Here is an 18,194-nt window from a genome sequence, read left to right as displayed (position 1 = left end):
CTCTAAGACTGGTAGATCAATTATTTCAATTTCAAAAAAGATTAAAAACCTGGTTGTTTTCACAATAGTTATTTTGATTTTAGCTGTCGTATAGTAATTTTAAGCAATTCAACATACTTTTTTCTAACTTTTTCTATCCATCTAATCTAACCAATTTCTGTTTTTATCCCACAGTTTTTACTTGTTATGTTTCATTTTTTTAACGAACTGTAAACCGAGTCGAGCTCCTTAGGGAGTAGATTCAGTATATAAAATGAAGATTAGATTAGAAGATAGGAGGAGGTCTGACATATAGGCAGCAAAATACTTTTTTGTTTGGGGGGGCCTCAAGCTCTACCCCCATACCCTGCCCAATCTCCGCCCCAGACCTCACCCCCATAATAGTACTAATTGTAATACCATTTTTTCCATTCAATTTTCATATATACACACACAATATAATCTTATTAACAATACATAATGGTTAACCATATAATTAAACTACACAAAGCACACTATGGGGCTCATAATCGAAAGAGAAATACATCCAAAAACCGGCCTAAGTCGGCAGTTGGACGAACATTTCTCAAAAACGTCCTAGTGCCGATACGAAAAACGGGTTTTGGACGTATTTCTAAACGACCTAGGCCTTCATAGTGCCACTGAATGACCAAAGCTAAACGGGGAGTTTCGGGAGGAGTGTCGAGGGCGAGAGTTGGGCGGGACGTGGGCCGACTTAGACTTAGTCGTATAGCATGTATAACTGAAAGTTATACAGCCCACGATTGACGGAACTTAGACGTTGTGACTTAGACCATGTAAAACATGGTCTAAGTCACAAAAACCCATCTAAACTCACTAGATAAGCACTGCAAACACATAAAACAGACCCCCACACACTACCCCAGTGATCACCGACGCCCCCCACCCCCATAAAAATATTAATCACAACTTTAAAATTCAGTCTTCAGATCATCATCACCTGGCCGCTTGGCATAGGGAAGCCTAGTCGTCCAGCACAGAGGCAGCTTAAGTCGTCTTGGGGGTGGGTTAGGGACCCATTGAGAGGAGGACCCATGCCCATAAGCCCCTGTAATCACTGCATTGATACTTAAACATGTGCACTCCCCTAAACACCCCCAAAACCCTTTTTTACTGGCATATGAAGTAGCTCCTGCAGCCATAAGGGCTATTGGGGTGGTAGATAAGTGGGTCTAGGGGATTCTGGAGGTGGTTTGGGGGCTCACCGTGACCTATAAGGGAGCTATAGTGAGGAGAAGACATGGCACCCTTTTTGTGAAGTTCACAGCAGTGCCCTGTAAGGTACCCCATTATTTAGGTGTCATGTCTGGGTGTGCAGTCCATCACTTTGCAGACCCTCCCACGTTCAACAGGGCTTGTTCTAGGTGTTTTGGACTTGGACGAAAAGTTAGACGAAAATGTAGTATAAAGATGGACGATTTAGTGGCTTGGACGATCAGATCAGCACGACGTATAATTATACGATTTTCGAAATGAAAAAAAATTTGGATGTATATTTCGAAAATGTGTCTTAAGCTGTTTTTTACTTTGGATGACTTGCAAGTTGGACGTAAACGGACTTAGATATCCCTTTCAATTATGCCCCTCCACAGGTTTATCTAGTGGTGAGAGTGTAGCTCAAGAATAATGCCGGGTTGTAGCGTTTAAGTCTTTTCTTTGTATTTTATTGCAATGTTACTCCCTGTAATCTTTTTATTTCCTCCCTACTTCTAATTAAGGTCTAAGGAAGAGTTAGCTTCATAATAATTTTTTACTTTTGAATGTTATACTGTGCTATGATGTTAATTTTGTTGGAACATGACTGTGTTTCTATAACAAGTAGTTTATACTTGTAAAGTATGCTAAATTTAATAATAAATAAAATTAAAAAATAATGATGCCAGCTGCCCGAAGTTTTGAAAAAGGAGTGCTGGAGACTCTGCATGCTGCCTGAAGATGTTTCCGGCAGTGATTCAGGCCACAGCGAGGGAGTGCCAACACACCCGACACAAAAATCAGCAAAGACAGCAGGTAACTCTGCATTCCTGGGGAATTCTGCACAAACTCTGCATTGCGCAGTAGCACAGAATTCCACTAAGAGTAATATACAGGTAGTTGTCGACTTATGACCTATCCAAGTTATGATTATTCAACCTTACGACGTGACTTACATTTTCCAAAGCCTCGCAACACAGTGTGATAACATACAAAGGGGTGTTGCCCCACGTGAGTTGGTTTGGCGATTTCATGCAGTAAAAATGACAATGAAGAGGAAATTGTCTGTGTCCATTCCTCAGCCTTCCAAAAAGGAAAGAAAGGCCATAGATCTGGACACCAAAATGATGATAATAAAGCAGTATGAAGGAGGAAAGAAAGTGAATGCGATCACATGTGATCTAAAGTTTTCACACTCTACTGTGTCTACTATTATAAAGGACAAAAATAGAATTTGTGAAGCTGTGAACGGTTCTGCACCTTTGCGGTCAACAGTGATTACGAAGCAACGTACTGGGCCCATCCATGAAATGGAGAAATTGTTAAACAATTGGATTGAAGATCAGTTTCAAAAGTGGACACTCTTAAGCCTCTTTACAGTACAGTCAAAGGCTAGAAGTCTGTTTGGGACTTTAAAGGAACACGCTGGAGAAGACTACAGTCAAGAATTTGTGGCAAGTACTGGTTGGTTTAAGAGGTTTAAAAATAGATTCCAGTTGTATAATGTTCGGGTGACTGGAGAAGCACCCATCACCAAGTCCGCAGCCTCGCCTGATGAAGGAGATATCAACAATCCGCAGCCAAGCATCAGTGATGCCATGTCTTAAATGTGTACTGTATTTCTTATTTTTATCTACTTTTCCACAATTGTATTGTTGTTTGACTTAGAAAGAAAGAAAATGTTGTTAACAGATTGCTTTAAGATGATTAAAATATCATTACCCAGTCTAATATTCTTGCTTTAATTTAACATAGGCCGACTTACGTCCTGATGCACTTACGACATAGCAGTCGGAACCAATTGCGATCGTAAGTCGACGACTACCTGTATTGTAAATAGGAGAAACAATATTACCTGGGGTAAGATTACAAAGACTTTACATGGCTTGGATATAACTTTGGGCTGATGCAGCACAAGAGTGGGGTTTTTTTTTATCTTTAAGGATTACAGAGGATAAATGACTGCTACACTGTCCTTTACTAGGAAGAAAGAAAAAAAAAATAATTATGAACTATTATTGGGGGTTGCCAAGCAACAAATTGGACTATTAGAATATATATATATATTTTTTTTTTAAAGTTGGAGGAAAGCAGAAAAACAGAAGCTAAGACATAAGAAGGGTTCACCACAAAGGAAACCTGAGTTACTGAAGGTTCTAGAAAGAAGTGAGATACTGCAGAGCTGGGAGAAAACAAAGTCCAGGGCCATAGCAAGTTATACATGTACCCTGTGTGACTCACCCACCATGCTGGGGAATAGGGGTGCATGGGGAGAGAGGGAGAAATGCTAAAAAATTATAGTGGAAGGGAAATATTTGACACAGGGCACAAAAGAGGGGGAGAGAAATGGTGGATAGTGGGAGAGAGGCAGAGATGGCACATGAACATGGCAGAGAAAGGGAGAGAATGCTGAATGGGGGAAGGGAGAAGAGAGATTCTGGACCAAGGGTGCAAGGGAGGGAGGGAGAGAGAGAGAGAGAGAGATGTTGAACATGGGGAGTGTATGAGAGGGAAGAAGAGATCCACAACAGGTGTTAACTTTTAATATAGTGATTCTATTTCAGTACAAAGGGATGTCTCTTTTTCTTTCTCTGGTGTTGCATTGTGGCTTCTTGGGGATACAATTTAATATTTTTCTGTGTGTTTCTATTTTTCATTAGTGGTTAGTTATTCTATACTGTGTGAGGGTCTGTCTGTGTTCTGCGCATATGAATTTGAGACATGGTTTTCTGTTAGCATTAACTGTGCAGGATGGATCTGTACTAATCTGGCTTCTTTAGTTTCCCCAATAGGTTTATTGATGTTCTAGACTAGAACACATTGTTGTGTTTGTTGCTGTGCTTTCCTAAGTAGGTCCTTGTTACGTGACTCTTGGATGTTTTTAAAGAATGCTGCTCATACAGGGGGAACAGTATTCTTTTTAGGCTGCACTAAACATTCAGTATCTGAATTTCATTTAGAGTAGCTATAAACTACATGCAAATAAGTAGGGAAAGCATGGCATTCTGTCCAACTTCCCTACAAGTGTTGATAGATAGATTGTGGCAGGGAAAAGGTGAAAAGCTCTGATATACAGGGCTTAGCATCAATAGGCAGCCTTGCCACTGCAAAGAGTATCAGCAGGAAAGACCATGAAACACAGTAGGAAGTTCCAGGGGACAGAAATAGTTCTGGAACGGGGATTTATTTGCCCTTAAAACAGCACACTGCTAGTCAGCAAACAGGGACAGGTTTTACACTCACTTTTGAGAACACGGCACACAAAGGGGATGGGGCAGGCAGGGAGAAAGCTAATTATTCAATCTCATGGTCATCCAATGAGAAGTGCTGCTAGTTCCAGTGCTGACAGGTTGTTTGCTAACAGAGGGGCAAGAAGTTGTTTGCTCACAGGGACAGGTTGTTTGCTCACAGAGGAGCAAGAGAAGGAAACAAGGCAAGTGAAGGATGCAACACAAGCATGGCAAGCTAAGGAAGAGAAGCAGGAGAGGCACTTCAGTCTCTTCCAGCATTCCAGACCCTCAAAACTGACACCCTGCATTCCTTAATCTCAGGCAGAGAAGCTGATTCCAGGCACACCTCAGAAAAGATGTGTAAGCAAGATTAGATAGTTAATGAGTATCAAGAGCTGTCAGTCACAAGGTGGCCTAATGGAAGGAATGCTGTCTGATTGTGAGGGAAGTTTGGTGGTGTCAGTAATGCTTTTAGAGCTGTGTGAATGTGAAAGTGTGTGTGAAGATTATTTTTCAGATGGTGATATGGTTTGGGAACAGGGTAATGAAAGCCCAATGTAACTGCTTGAAAGAGTATGTGAGTGAGCTTCAAGCCACAACTCCTAGAAGCAGTATTGCAAAGAATGGGGAAGGGAAATCTCCTTATTAGTGCTTCCTTGCTGATTCTGTTACCAACCCTCACCCCCTAAACAGGAGCAGCAGCCCTGAATCTAGCTGGCTTGCCGCTGCTGCTTAAGGGGGCGAGGGTCAGTTGGGAAGTGTCCTCCAGCTTCCCCCCTGACCTCCCCGCTCTTACCTTAAGATAATCGGCAGCCTGCAAGGAGGATCGTAGTGCTGTAATGATCTTTGCAGGCTGCCGACATTCTCAGCACCACATTGGCTCTGCCATGATCCTACCCCTGATGTCAGAGGAGGGGCGAGACCGCGAATGTGAGCTAGGATTTAACAGAGAGAGGAAAAGTCTTATTTGTTTATTTTGTTTACATCAAAGCACCAGTGTGGGTAGGAGAGGGCAAAGGAGGTGAAGAGGCTATAAAATAAACATAAGAATAGCCTTACTGGGTCAGACCAATTGTCCATCAAGCCTAGTAGCCCATTTGCATGGTGACCAATCCAGGTCATTAGTACCTGGCCAAAACCCAAGGTGTAGCAATATTCCATGTGTACCAATACAAGACAAGCAGTGGCTTCCCCCATGTCTTTTTCAATAACAGACTATGGGCTTTTCCTCCAGGAATTTGTCCAAACCTTTCTTAAAACCAGTTCTGCTATCCGCCCTTACCACATCCTCTGGCAACATGTTCCAGAGCTTAACTATTCTCCGAGTGAAAAAAAAATTCCTCCTATTAGTTTTAAAAGTATTTCCCTGTAACTTCATTGAGTGTCCCCTAGTCTTTGTAATTTTTGATGGAGTGAAAAATCGATCCACTTGTACACATTCTACTCCACTCAGGATTTTGTAGACTTCAATCATATCTCCCCTCAGCCGTCTCTTTTCCAAGCTGAAGAGCCCTAACCGTTTTAGTCTTTCCTCAAACGAGAGGAGTTCCATCCCCTTTATCATCTTGGCCGCTCTTCTTTGAACACACCAAGATGTTTGAAAAAAACACCCAATTGGGCAGGAAAATCTAATCGAATCAAAATGTTTTTTCCTGAATCGGGCAGCACTACTTCTTATCAGTTTGCCGAGCCTCCCCCCCCCCACAAGAACTAAAAATAAAGGTGGCAGAGACTACATAAATATATGGATTTGGGATTGAGCCTGGTTGACAGTTGCATTGCCAAAGACACAAAAGCAACTTCTTTGTGTCATGGCTCCTCTCTGCAGCTTGAGTTCTCGAGCAAGGTCTTGTCATCATTGATTCCACATTGTCCTTCAATGACCACCTCCAATCCTTGGTAAAAAAAAATGCTTTTTCAGCCTTCACATGCTGAGGAAAGTTAGACATGGTTAAAAGCTGTACAATACAGCGCTAAAAAAAGCAAGAAAGAACTTCTATGGTGACAAAATCTCCAGGTCCAACAATCAGAGCAGTACACTATTCAACATCTGGCGCTCATTAACCTCCAAAAAAGACCCCACCGTGCTCCCCTCCTCTCCCTCAGCCGATGTTCTAGCAAAATTCTTCAACAATACGGTTTCTTCCTTGAGATGCTCCTTCCCTCCTTCAGTCTCCTACAACTCCCTAGTGCCCACCGATCCCACTCCCACCCTAATGGTCTCCAACCCTAGGGACCACCTTTGAGCGCGTATCTGAATCCCTGGTCCTCAATCTCTGCCTCAAACTGAAATCCTGTAATTGCTCCTTGGACCCATTCCCCTCCTACCTATACGAGAACATTCCCCCTCAGGCTATCTCTTCTATCACCAATCTCATAAACTCCGCCCTTCAGTTGGGCTATTTCTCCCCAGAAATGGATCATATCGCCTTGACCCCACTATTGAAAAAATCTGACCTTGACCCCTCCATACCATCCAGCTATCACCCAATTGCAAATATCCCTCTCCTAACCAAGATGCTAGAGTCCATCATTTCTACCCAACTCTCATCATACTTAGAGAGATTCTCTACTCTTCTATCCTATCAATATGGCTTCCGTCCTAACTTCAGCACCGAATCCCTACTGTCTTCCCTGTTTTCAAGAGTTCAACAACTTCACTCTCGAAACAAGTTCGCCGTCCTCCTAAAATTTGACCTTTCCACTGCTTTCGACGTTGTCCACCATGATATTCTTGTTTACCAACTCTCTGAGATAGGCATCAACTCCACAGTCCTAGATTGGTTCTCTAAATTCCTCCGCACTCGTTCTTACATTGTTAATATGAATGGCAGCTCATCCTCCCCCTGGAAACCGAATTGTGGAGTCCCACAAGGCTCTCCACTATCTCCTATCCTTTTCAATATCTGTATGTCCTCCCTAAAACTCCTCCACCTATCCCCCCTTGAAACAATTTACACTTATGCAGACGACATACTCGTCCTCCTCGAGACCGATTCGAACCTTACCGACCTGTCTAAGAACATATCCTCTTGTATAATGAACCTACAATCCTGGGCCCACATTGTGCAAATGAAATTGAATGAGACCAAAACAAGACTTCTTTGGATTGGCCCAAAAGTAGACCACCTACCCACCTCCATCCCACTACCCTCTGGCTCCTCTCTGCAGCTTGAGTTCTCGAGCAAGGTCTTGTCATCATTGATTCCACATTGTCCTTCAATGACCACCTCCAATCCTTGGTAAAAAAAAATGCTTTTTCAGCCTTCACATGCTGAGGAAAGTTAGATCCTGCTTCCATCAAAAACATTTTACCTTCCTTGTCCAATCCATCATCCTCTCCAGATTGGACTATTGCAACTCTATCTACTTAAGCCTAACTAAGAAAAACCTCCACAGACTCCAACGGATTCAGAATGCCGCGGCCAAGCTCATCTTCGCTAAAAGTAAATTTGACCATGTCTCCCCGCTCCTGGCCAAGCTCCACTGGCTTCCGATAATCGCCAGGTTCCACTATAAATGCGCCTGTTTAACTTTCAAAATCCTATATGGTATCCTCCCTCCCTTTATCCCTCTTTCTTGGAATTCCTCAAACCCTAATACCACCAGATCTTCCCACAAATTAAAACTATCCTTCCCCTCACTAAAAGGCATTTCCCACACAGAAAAGCTTCAAAATCACTGAGCTCTGGAACAACCTTACCTCCCCTCTTCGGAACTTGAGCTCTCTCCAAGTTTTCCGCAAACATCTGAAAACCTGGCTTTTCTAAAAAATGTAAGTCTCCCTCCAACTTAGGAATCAAGGAAACTCTTTTATCTTGGCATCCCAAGTCCTCTAAATTTTCTTCACACTTCTACCTCTAACCCTCTGTTGTAGTTCCTTCCTATTTCTTCTACTGTAAACCGCGCCGAGCTCTACGAACGTGGAGATGATGCGGTATACAAACCTAAGGATTAGATTAGATTAGAAAAGCTACCAGATAGTGTGGTCAACTTTTTTGTTTTGAAGCTTTATCCCTGAAGGGAATAATAAAGAATTTTGATTTTGGACTTTGTGTGGACTCCTTTCATTTTGGGTTGCAATCTCGCACTGGTCATTCCAGCATCCGCTCGACTGGGCTGTGGTGAGGGCAGGGATTGGTTCCAGCTGACTCTTCGTCCCGCTACAAGATATAGATAGATTGGCTTAAAATGTTTATTTGCAATGCCCATAAAATTGCATAAAATCATGTTTCTGCTTTGAGCGGGGAGATGTGGGGAAGAAAATTATGACTGCGGGGACAGGGAGGGGATGAAAAATGCACTTCACTGCGGGGATGGGGATAAATTTTTGTTCCCGCATCACTTTCTAGTTCCAATACAGTTATTTGTTTTCTGGCTAAAAACTCCCTCAGAAAGTGATGTGTGAGCTGGTGCATTGTTGGCAAAAAGTTTAGGTCATTTTTGTCTTTTTTATTCAGCCTTTTCAGCACTTTCAAATAGTAAACTTGGCTAACTGTCCAGTTGGTACAAATTCATAATGAACAATCCCCTGATATCAAAAAAGGTCAGCAACATCATTTTGACTCTTGATTTGGATTGGTCATGGAAAATTGCCTACTTCCATTGTGCACTTTGATGCTTTATTTCAAGGTCACCCATGTTTCATCACCAGTGATAACACAACCCAAAATATCGTCTTGCCTTTCCAAAAGGTCTTGGTAAAGTTCGACACTCCTTTGGGACTATTTTTGCATACCCCTTTCCTATGCCAATATTTTCAGTTACGATTTTCCTGTTTCTCTATTGATGTTCACTTGGTCTGCTATGCTTCTCACAGTCAGCCATGATTTTGAAGCACAATTCAACAAATTTTTGCAATGTTATCGTCAGTTCTGCTTAGTGGCCACCCTGACATTTCTTCATCATTGATGCTTTCTCTCCCCTCAGAAAAACGTTTAATCCATTTGTACACTGCTGTTTTCCTCATAGCATTATCCCTATAAACTTGGTCTAACTTGTCCCTGATTTCACTTCCACTCTTGCCAAGTTTAACACAAAATTTAATATGTGTTCGTTGCTCTAATTCAAGCTGACATTCTTGCGACGGCACACACAAATACACAAGAATGAACGCTACTCAGCAAGACACTGCCACATATCAACATGAACACAGGTGTGAGACACTGATATACCAAGGTTATGAAACCTTATCGAGTTGTTTGTACAGTGCTGCCAACGTAGCATATGGAGGCAAATTCACAAACTTTGTCAGACCTGGTACAATGAAGAAAGTGCAAACATATCTCATGCATAGGAATATCTTGAAAATCTAAGTGGGTTTCGGCCCTCCAGGATTTAATTTTGATAACCTTGATCTAATATTTACAGCTAGACAAACTTTATAGCTAGTCTGGAAATTGAAAAGTGACCAAATACTCTTTCTGAGATCATCTCTTGTGGATTTTTAAGTGTTACCTCTAATGTAGTAGCTTGCAAGCGCTGATGTCTTTAACTAGTAACTTGTGTCGTAGGAGTCAGCTCTGCGGGTACTTGAGCACCCCCAATACTAAGCAAATTAATTAAATGTACACAGGAAGAGGTATTTTTCATTGAGTTTAGCACCCCTAATTGTTTTGAAAAGCTGGCTGTTATGACTTCCCTGTCTCTGAATGACTCGAACATATCATACCACATCTGTAGCCACTCCTCTCTTATACTAACCCTGTTCTTTGCCAAGAGATTTCACCATGCTCCCTCCTAAAACATGTGCAAGTGGCACATGATATACCTCAGCCTACGAACACCGTTTCAGAGGAAGTGTTGTTTGGTTAGTGTCGAGTCACATGAACAGAAATATCACGCCCTTCAGAGGCAGAGTTGAAAGTAAAATCATGAAAGGGAAAAAAAGCACTGCGCAACTTATTTGTCCTGTCCATCGACCCGTACGTTGGCAAGCCTGTTCCAACCGGGCGCGCTCATCCTGAGAGATAACAGTGGGGGAGTCCAAGCGTCAGGAAGCGTTACGTGCGCGTGTGAGGGCGAACCCTTTACATTTGCTGAGCCAGCAGCGTTGCTGCGCCTGAGAAACGTTCCCGTTTTCCTTTCCATTATGACGGGAGAGAGGTTACACGCGTTGACACACACTCGCCTCTGCAGCCCCGCCACCCGCACGTAGACGTCACCGCTCTCCCGCCCTCGCGCACGCACATACGGAGTTCCCTCCTTCCTCTACGCGCGGGAACGCGGCTCCCGGTGAGTGAGGGGAGCGCGCACACGGCGGAAGCTGGCGGTGGCGCTCCTGGGAGCGGAGCTGTCACTAGTGACCAGGGGTGGGGGGGGATAGGTGCTGGGGCCGGGGGGAGGGGGGAGACGCCAGACGCCTCTCTGGTACTCGCGCTCACCGGAAGACAGCAACTTGGGGGGGGGGGTTCTTTTTATTTTCCCCTACAATTTTTCCCCTCTTCCTACTTTGTCTTTTCCAGGTTGTGAAGCTCTCCTCCAATGAAACTGGATTAAACCACCCTTCGCCCCCCCCCCTTTCTTCCCGTCTTGGTTTATTTATTAGTTTATTATTATTATTTTTGAATTTTGTGATATGAAAAGATTTGCCTACTGCAAGGTGGTCCTAGCCACCTCCTTGGTTTGGGTGTTTTTGGATATGTTCCTGCTCCTTTACTTCAGCGAGTGTAACAAATGCGACGAGAAGAAGGAACGAGGGCTGCCCGCCGGGGATGGTGAGTAACGGCTCCAGCCGAATTGGCAGAGGGAAAGGGCGACACGTTGGTTATCGGCAGTGGGTGTGAAGGCTCTTTTTTTTTATTTATTTTTTTCCTTTGGGTTTTAATTGTCTAAAGATCGTTGCTATTTTTAATTACAAAAGGTTGCGTGTGTCATTTTTGTTGTTGAGGTTTTTGCCCATGTTGTATAGTAGTGAGACGTCACGGTTGGGACTTCCTTTAGGGTCTGGTAGCCCAAGTGAAGATCCTCCTAGGTGCCCAGAGAATAGGGAGAATGCAAACAAAAACAATCCAACTAGGAAGGGGAGGGGGGGGGGATCTAGTAACCCCAACCCCGAGCAATAATACATTTCCCAAAAGATACGCTGTTGCAATGTGACTTAACATTTAACCACTGCCTGCAGCTAGAAGGTAAGAGAGAGAAAGAAAGCAGGCACGTAACTTTCGAAGGTTTCTCAGATCTGGCATAGTTGAGTTTTGTTTGCGTTTCAGGTGGGACAGACTTAGAGAACAGCGTGTTCAAGAGAGCCTGAGGATGCTTTAAATCTCCTACTTAAAACAGCCATGCCACAGCCTGGCGGTTCTGGCATTCTTTGGGTCATAGTATTACCTGCCTAGTCGCTGGGCAGTTTGTACAGTACCCTTGTCCTCCATATGTATCCAAGTTGTAGGGGATTTAAATCTAGCACTGTTATTGCTATCGTAAAGAAACGCCTCTCTATGCGCATGCTATCTGTGCTCATGCTCTTATGAGGCTTGACTCACTTCCTGGTACATTTCAGGATACTGTTGAACTCATTTAAGCAATAGAGCAATTTAAAATACACTTCCTGTTTTAGCATCTGCCAAAATTCATTGCACTGGATGCAGACTTAACAATGGTCCTTTCGCATCATTAGGCAGTAAGTTTATTTAGTTTTAAGAAAGAATCGGGTTTTATTCTGTAGTGCTAAGTGAATATGTCCTTAAGTGACTTACCCACCCAAGTTGAGTAGTTATCCCAGGACATGCAGGCAGGTATTCTCACATATGGGTGACGTCATCCGACGGAGCCCGGATGTGGACGCCTCACAAGCAGACATCCTTGAAGAAACTCGAAGTTTCGAGTCGCCCGCACTACGCATGTGCGAGTGCCTTCCCGCCCAGCGCAGGGTGCGTCTCCTCAGTTCTCAGTTTTCCGCGGAGCCGAGAAGTCCGTCTTTGACTCTCTGCGTTCAACTTCGTTCACTTTTTGCCTTCTCTCAACCGCAGTTGGTGTTTTTTCTTCATAAATTGCTGTTTTATTTTGTTTCTTTTCTTTTAGATCAAAAAAAAAAAAAAATTTGTCTTCTTCCGTTCGTTTTCTGACTTTGCGGCAGCTATTTTTCTGCTTATGTCCCGGCCTGCTACAGGCTTTAAGAGGTGTAGCAAGTGTCAGCGTGCGATCTCTCTCACGGACCCTCACAGACGCTGCCTCAAGTGCCTTGGGCCGAAACATCATCCTAGGTCGTGCCTGCCTTGCCAAACACTTCAGCCTCGTTCCTACAAGCGTCGTTGCATTCTGGTGGACAAGCTTTTTGAGATGGAGTCTCCGACTGATCCCTCGACTTCGAAGGCGTCTTCGGCCTCGACTTCCATCGAGGCTTCTTCAACGCCTACTACTTCCACCTCGAGCCTCATCAGACCTTCATCGTTTGCAGCGGCTCTTGCTTCGATGTCATCTGTTGTATCTTCCCCTGTTTCCTCAGGTCAGATAGCTCAGCAGTCGGTTCCACCGGTGGTGATTAAAGTGTCCAAGACTACTAAGTCGAAGCACACTCACACTACCTCGAAGGAACCTCCAGCCAAGGCATGTGGTCCGGTTTCAGACGCGGATCCATCCTTGCCGGCTTCTTTCCAGACCATGTTAGAGAAGCAGTTTATTCAGTTCCTTACTAACATGGGACCTAAACTGCTTCCTCTTATCCAGCCTGGGCATTCAGCAGACTCCCGCGAGGTCGAGCCGCCTCCTATGCCCCAGTTGGAGCTTCCACACTCTTTGCAGGAAGCAGAGTCTCTGCGAGTGCCTGGTCTGCCATCCAAGCACGAAAAGCAAGGAGCAGATTCTTTGTGAGTACATCAACGAGAATCCTCACAATCCTCCTCTAAGCAAGGAGCAGAGTCTTTGAGACATCGAGGTTCCTCCACCAAGCCTCTGGAGCTTTGATCTACAGCCTCTAGCCCTATTCATACATTGGCTGCTTATGTCTCCGAGGCAAAATCTTCTCGATCCTCGAGATCTGGTTCCAGACACAGTTCTCACCACCGTTCGAGGCCTTCATCGAGGCATTCTTCCAGGCATCGTTCTTCGCAGGATAAACCATCTTCCTCGAAGCCTCGCTCTACTCCAACCTCGACCAGACCACCAGCTCCTCATTTGAGGTCTCCGATGCCAGACCTCGAGGATAATCTGGTCTCGATTGCCTCGTCCAAGTCACCAGGCTCCTTTGATGCTTTTTTCCCTGCCGAAGTGGCTTCTTCGACACAGGCTGCCTCGACGTCCTCGAGTCCTTCTCGAGGCAAAGCATTGCCAGATCAGCTATCTTTCTCGTCTTTCCTGCGACAGATGGCTGTAGACTTGGATGTTCAATTGGATACTGGCTCCAAGTATTCTAAGGAGTATCTAGAAGTCATGCATCTTCCTCAACCTCCGGCAGAGTGTCTTAAGCTTCCACTTCATAAGCTTTTGAATCAGACTTTTGCTCGATGCATGGAAACACCTTTTTCCATACCAGCTGTTCCAGGAAAATTGGACTCGAGGTATAAAACTGTGCATCGCAAAGGGTTTGACAACTCAGTTATCTCATCAATCCCTGCTTGTTGAATCCTCCTTGAAGAGATCCCATTATTCTAAGGTCTATGCCACAGTTCCTCCTGGAAGGGAGGGGAAAACTATGGACAAATTTGGACGTTGCATCTACCAGAATGCTATGATGTCCTCTAAAGTCCTCAATTATAATTTTTATTTCATCACTTATTTTGAATTTCTTCTTTCTCTTCTACCGAAGTTTTTGGCTTATATGGATAACCACATGCATTTTGAGTTTAAAAAGTCATTGCTTCTTTCTCTCAGTTACGTCTCCATCTCCTGCAATCATCTTATTATGCCTTTGAGTTAACTGCCCGAGCGGCTGCTTGCTCTGTGGCTATGCGTCGTCTTGCATGGCTTCGTACCATTGACATGGACTCTAACCTTCAAGACCGCTTAGCTAACCTTCCTTGTCAAGGCAACGACCTCTTTGATGAGTCCATCGAGGCAGCCATTAAAAAAATTATCTGACCATGAAAAATCATTTGCTTCAATCGTCAGATTTAAACCAAAGCCAGCTCCTGCCAAGCCTGTACGCCCTGCTGTTATCTATCAAAGGCGTTTTGCTCCAAAACCGGCTCCTTATACTCGCCCTCCTCTGAAAAAACAGCAACCTCAAAAGCAACAGAAATCCCACCCTTCTGCTGCACCTAAGCCTTTTTGTCTGTTTACAACAGAGCATAACCTCCACCATTCTGTCTCTGTCTCTTTTTCCCCCTATAGGAGGTCATCTCCATCATTTTTACAACCAATGGATGATAATTATATCCGATCTCTGGGTGCTTACCATCATCAGGGAAGGATACTCTCTTCATTTCACTCAGGTTCTACTGGAGCTTCCTCCAAGAGAGTATCCTTCCAATCCATCCCAGACCGCCCTTCTTCTTCAGGAAGCTCAAGCTCTGCTTCGTCTCCATGCCATCGAACCAGTTCCCTTGGAACAGCAGAACAGGGGTTTTACTCCCTTACTTCCTTGTTCCTAAGAAGACGGGCGATCTGCGACCCATTCTGGATCTCAGGGCACTCAACAAATTTCTAGTCAAAGAAAAGTTTTGAATGTTGTCCCTGGCATCCCTTTATCCCCTTCTCAAGCAGAACGACTGGTTATGCTTTGTGGATCTCAAGGAGGCCTACACTCATATTCCCATTCATCCGGCCTCCCGTCAATACCTCAGATTTCGGGTGGGGAATCTGCATTATCAATACAGAGTTCTACCCTTCGTCCTGGCCTCGTCTCCCAGAGTGTTCACCAAGTGCCTGGTAGTGGTAGCAACAGCTCTAAGGAATCATGGTCTTCAGGTATTTCCCTACCTCGACGACTGGCTCATCAAAGATTCCACATCTCAAGGGGTTATTGTAGCGACCCAACGGACTACCTGGTTCCTACAAAGTTTGGGATTCGAAATCAACTTTCCCAAGTCTTAACTTCAGCCCTCACAGACTCTACAATTCATTGGAGCTGTTCTGGACACTGTCCAACTCAGAGCATTTCTCCTGCAACAACGTCTGGAAGCTCTTCTTCAAGTCTGTCACAGTGTCTTCCCGCCCTTCCATCTCAGCGAGATACATGATGGTACTTCTGGGTCACATGGCCTCCACAGTACACGTGACTCCTTTTGCCAGACTTCACCTCAGAATTCCTCAGTGGACCCTGGCATCTCAATGGACGCAGGTTTGCGATCCTCTTTCTCGACACATCACAGTCACTCCTTCTTGGAAGCAGTCTCTCCATTGGTGGATGCTCTCTTCCAATCTTTCCAGAGGCTTGCTTTTTCAACCACCCCCTCATCGGAAGGTCCTCATGACAGACTCTTCGACCTACGCTTGGGGCGCTCATCTCGATGGTCTCCATACTTAAGGCCTCTGGACCAGGATGGATCGTCAGTGTCATATCAATCTGTTGGAACTCAGAGCGATCCTCAAAGCTCTCCATGCTTTTCAACATCTCCTTCACGACACAGTAGTCCTCGTTCACACAGACAACCAAGTCGCCATGTATTATGTCAACAAACAGGGAGGGACAGGGTATGCCTCCCTTTGTCAAGAAGCTCTGGAGGTTTGGGACTGGGCAATCCACCACAACACCTTCCTCAAAGCTGTCTACATTCAAGGGGCAAAGAATTGCTTGGCGGACAACTTGAGTCGTCTCCTGCAACCTCACGAATGGACTCTCCATTCCTCGCCTCTTCATCACATTTTTTCTCAGTGGGGAACACCACAGATAGACCTCTTTGCAGCTCCCCACAACTACAAACTGCCTCAGTTCTGCTCCAGGATATACTCTCCTCTTCGCCTCGAGGCAGATGCTTTTCTTCTGGAATGGACAAATCTTTTCCTCTACACATTTCCTCCATTCCCTCTCATTCTCAAGACTCTCGTCAAGTTGAAGAATGATCATGCCACAATGATTCTAATCACTCCTCGGTGGCCGTGACAACCCTGGTACTCCCTTCTACTTCAACTCAGCAGCAGGAAGCCATACCTTCTACCAGTTTTTCCTTCTCTGCTTACACAGAGTCAGGGATCTCTGCTTCATCCCAACCTGCAGTCTCTACACCTGACAGCCTAGTACCTCTCAACATAACCCCTCTTCAGTTTTCTCAATCTGTAAGAGACGTTTTAGAAGCTTCTCGAAAGCTTACCACTAGACAATGCTATCGCCAAAAATGGACTAGATTTTCTACATGGTGTTTTTCTCATCATAAGAAGCCTCAGCATTCCTCCTTATCTTCTGTTTTGGACTATCTTTTACACTTATCCAATTCTGGCCTCAAGTCTACATCTATATGAGTCCATCTCAGTGCAATTGCGGCTTTCCATCAGCCTATTGAAGGGAAACCCCTCTCTGCTCATCCGGTGGATTCCATATTCATGAAAGGACTTTTCAATGTCAAACCTCCTCAAACTGCCTCCTGTGGTTTGGGACCTCAATGTTGTCCTTACTCAACTCATGAAGACTCCATTTGAACCAATTGATAAGGCTCATCTGAAGTATCTCACTTGGAAAGTGGTGTTTCTCATTGCCCTCATTTCTGCTCGACGAGTCAGTGAGCTGCAAGCTTTATTTACTGACCCACCATTCACGGTGTGCCATCATTACAAAGTAATGTAATGTAATGTAATTTATTTCTTATATACTGCTACATCCGTTAGGTTCTAAGCAGTTCTCTGTACTCATCTGAAATGCCTACCTAATGTGGTCTCAGAATTTCATCTCAACCAATCCATCGTCCTTCCAGTATTTTTTCCAAAGCTTCATTCTCATCCTGGAGAATCAGCTCTTCATACTCTGGACTGTAAGCGTGCTTTGGCCTTCTACTTGGAACGTACCAAACCACACACAACTGCTCCTCAACTTTTTGTTTCCTTCGATCCAAATAAGTTGGGACATCCTATTTCTAAGGGTACCATCTCCAATTGGATGGCGGCTTGTATCTCATTCTGCTATGCCCAGGCTGGATTGCCCCTTCGCAGTAAAGTCACAGCCCATAAAGTCAGAGCAATGGCAGCTTCAGTAGCTTTCCTCAGATCTACACCTGTTGAGGAAATTTGTAAGGCTGCTACTTGGTCCTCGGTTCATACTTTCACTTCTCACTATTGTCTGGATACTTTCTCCAGATTGGATGGACAGTTTGGCCAAACAGTATTACAAAATTTATTCTCCTAAATTGCCAACACTCCCACCATCCCATTCTGGTTAGCTTGGAGGTCACCCATATATGAGAATACCTGCCTGTTTGTCCTGGGATAAAGCACAGTTACTTACCGTAATAGGTGTTATCCAGGGACAGCAGACAGCTATTCTCACAACCCACCCACCTCCCCTGGTTGGCTTCTCTGCTAGCTATCTGAACTGAGGAAACGCGCCCTGCACTGAGTGGGAAGGCACTCACGCATGCGCGGTGCGGGCGACTCAAACTTCGAGTTTCTTCAAGCAAGTCTGCTTGTGAGGCGTCCGCATCCGGGCTCCGTCGGATGACATCACCATATGTGAGAATAGCTGCCTGCTGTCCCTGGATAACACCTGTTAAGGTAAGTAACTGTGCTTTTTGACCTAAACATTGACAATTAGACATAAATGTCAGTTTTGCACAGTGATTTTATCACCAGAGGAACATGTTTATCTAATGCATGAAACCTTTCATCTTCTACAGATCTAGGCTTTCACTGGTAACAATTCCAAGGTGGTGTAGAAGAAATGAA

The 18,194-nt window shown here is 44.5% G+C and overlaps 2 protein-coding genes across 2 annotated transcripts in view; both read left to right on the top strand.

The window, feature by feature from the left end:
• The first annotated feature begins 2,258 nt into the window (after positions 1–2,258).
• Positions 2,259–2,822, top strand: LOC117354902 (CENPB DNA-binding domain-containing protein 1-like). Its single transcript, XM_033932858.1, has one exon. It carries the CDS (start codon positions 2,259–2,261, stop codon positions 2,820–2,822), a length of 564 nt encoding a protein of 187 aa, XP_033788749.1.
• A 7,608-nt stretch (positions 2,823–10,430) lies between these two features.
• Positions 10,431–18,194, top strand: part of GALNT1 (polypeptide N-acetylgalactosaminyltransferase 1) — a 173,538-nt gene continuing 165,774 nt past the window's right edge. Inside the window, exons 1-2 of the mRNA XM_033930620.1 lie at positions 10,431–10,679; positions 10,910–11,161. Of these exons, the coding sequence (XP_033786511.1) occupies positions 11,023–11,161 (139 nt within the window). The 5' untranslated portion in view covers positions 10,431–10,679; positions 10,910–11,022. The remainder of the gene's footprint in view (positions 10,680–10,909; positions 11,162–18,194) is intronic.

This window comes from Geotrypetes seraphini, chromosome 2 (genome assembly GCF_902459505.1).
Source record: "Geotrypetes seraphini chromosome 2, aGeoSer1.1, whole genome shotgun sequence".
Taxonomy (NCBI): Eukaryota; Metazoa; Chordata; class Amphibia; order Gymnophiona; family Dermophiidae; genus Geotrypetes; species Geotrypetes seraphini.
The sequence above is the reverse complement of the archived record's forward strand: the minus strand, read 5'-3'. Positions and strand labels throughout refer to the sequence as shown.

What these genes read in the sequence shown, in the direction of transcription:
- LOC117354902 (XM_033932858.1), top strand. Translation starts at nt 2,259, where the DNA reads ATGACAATGAAGAGGAAATTGTCTGTGTCCATTCCTCAGCCTTCCAAA.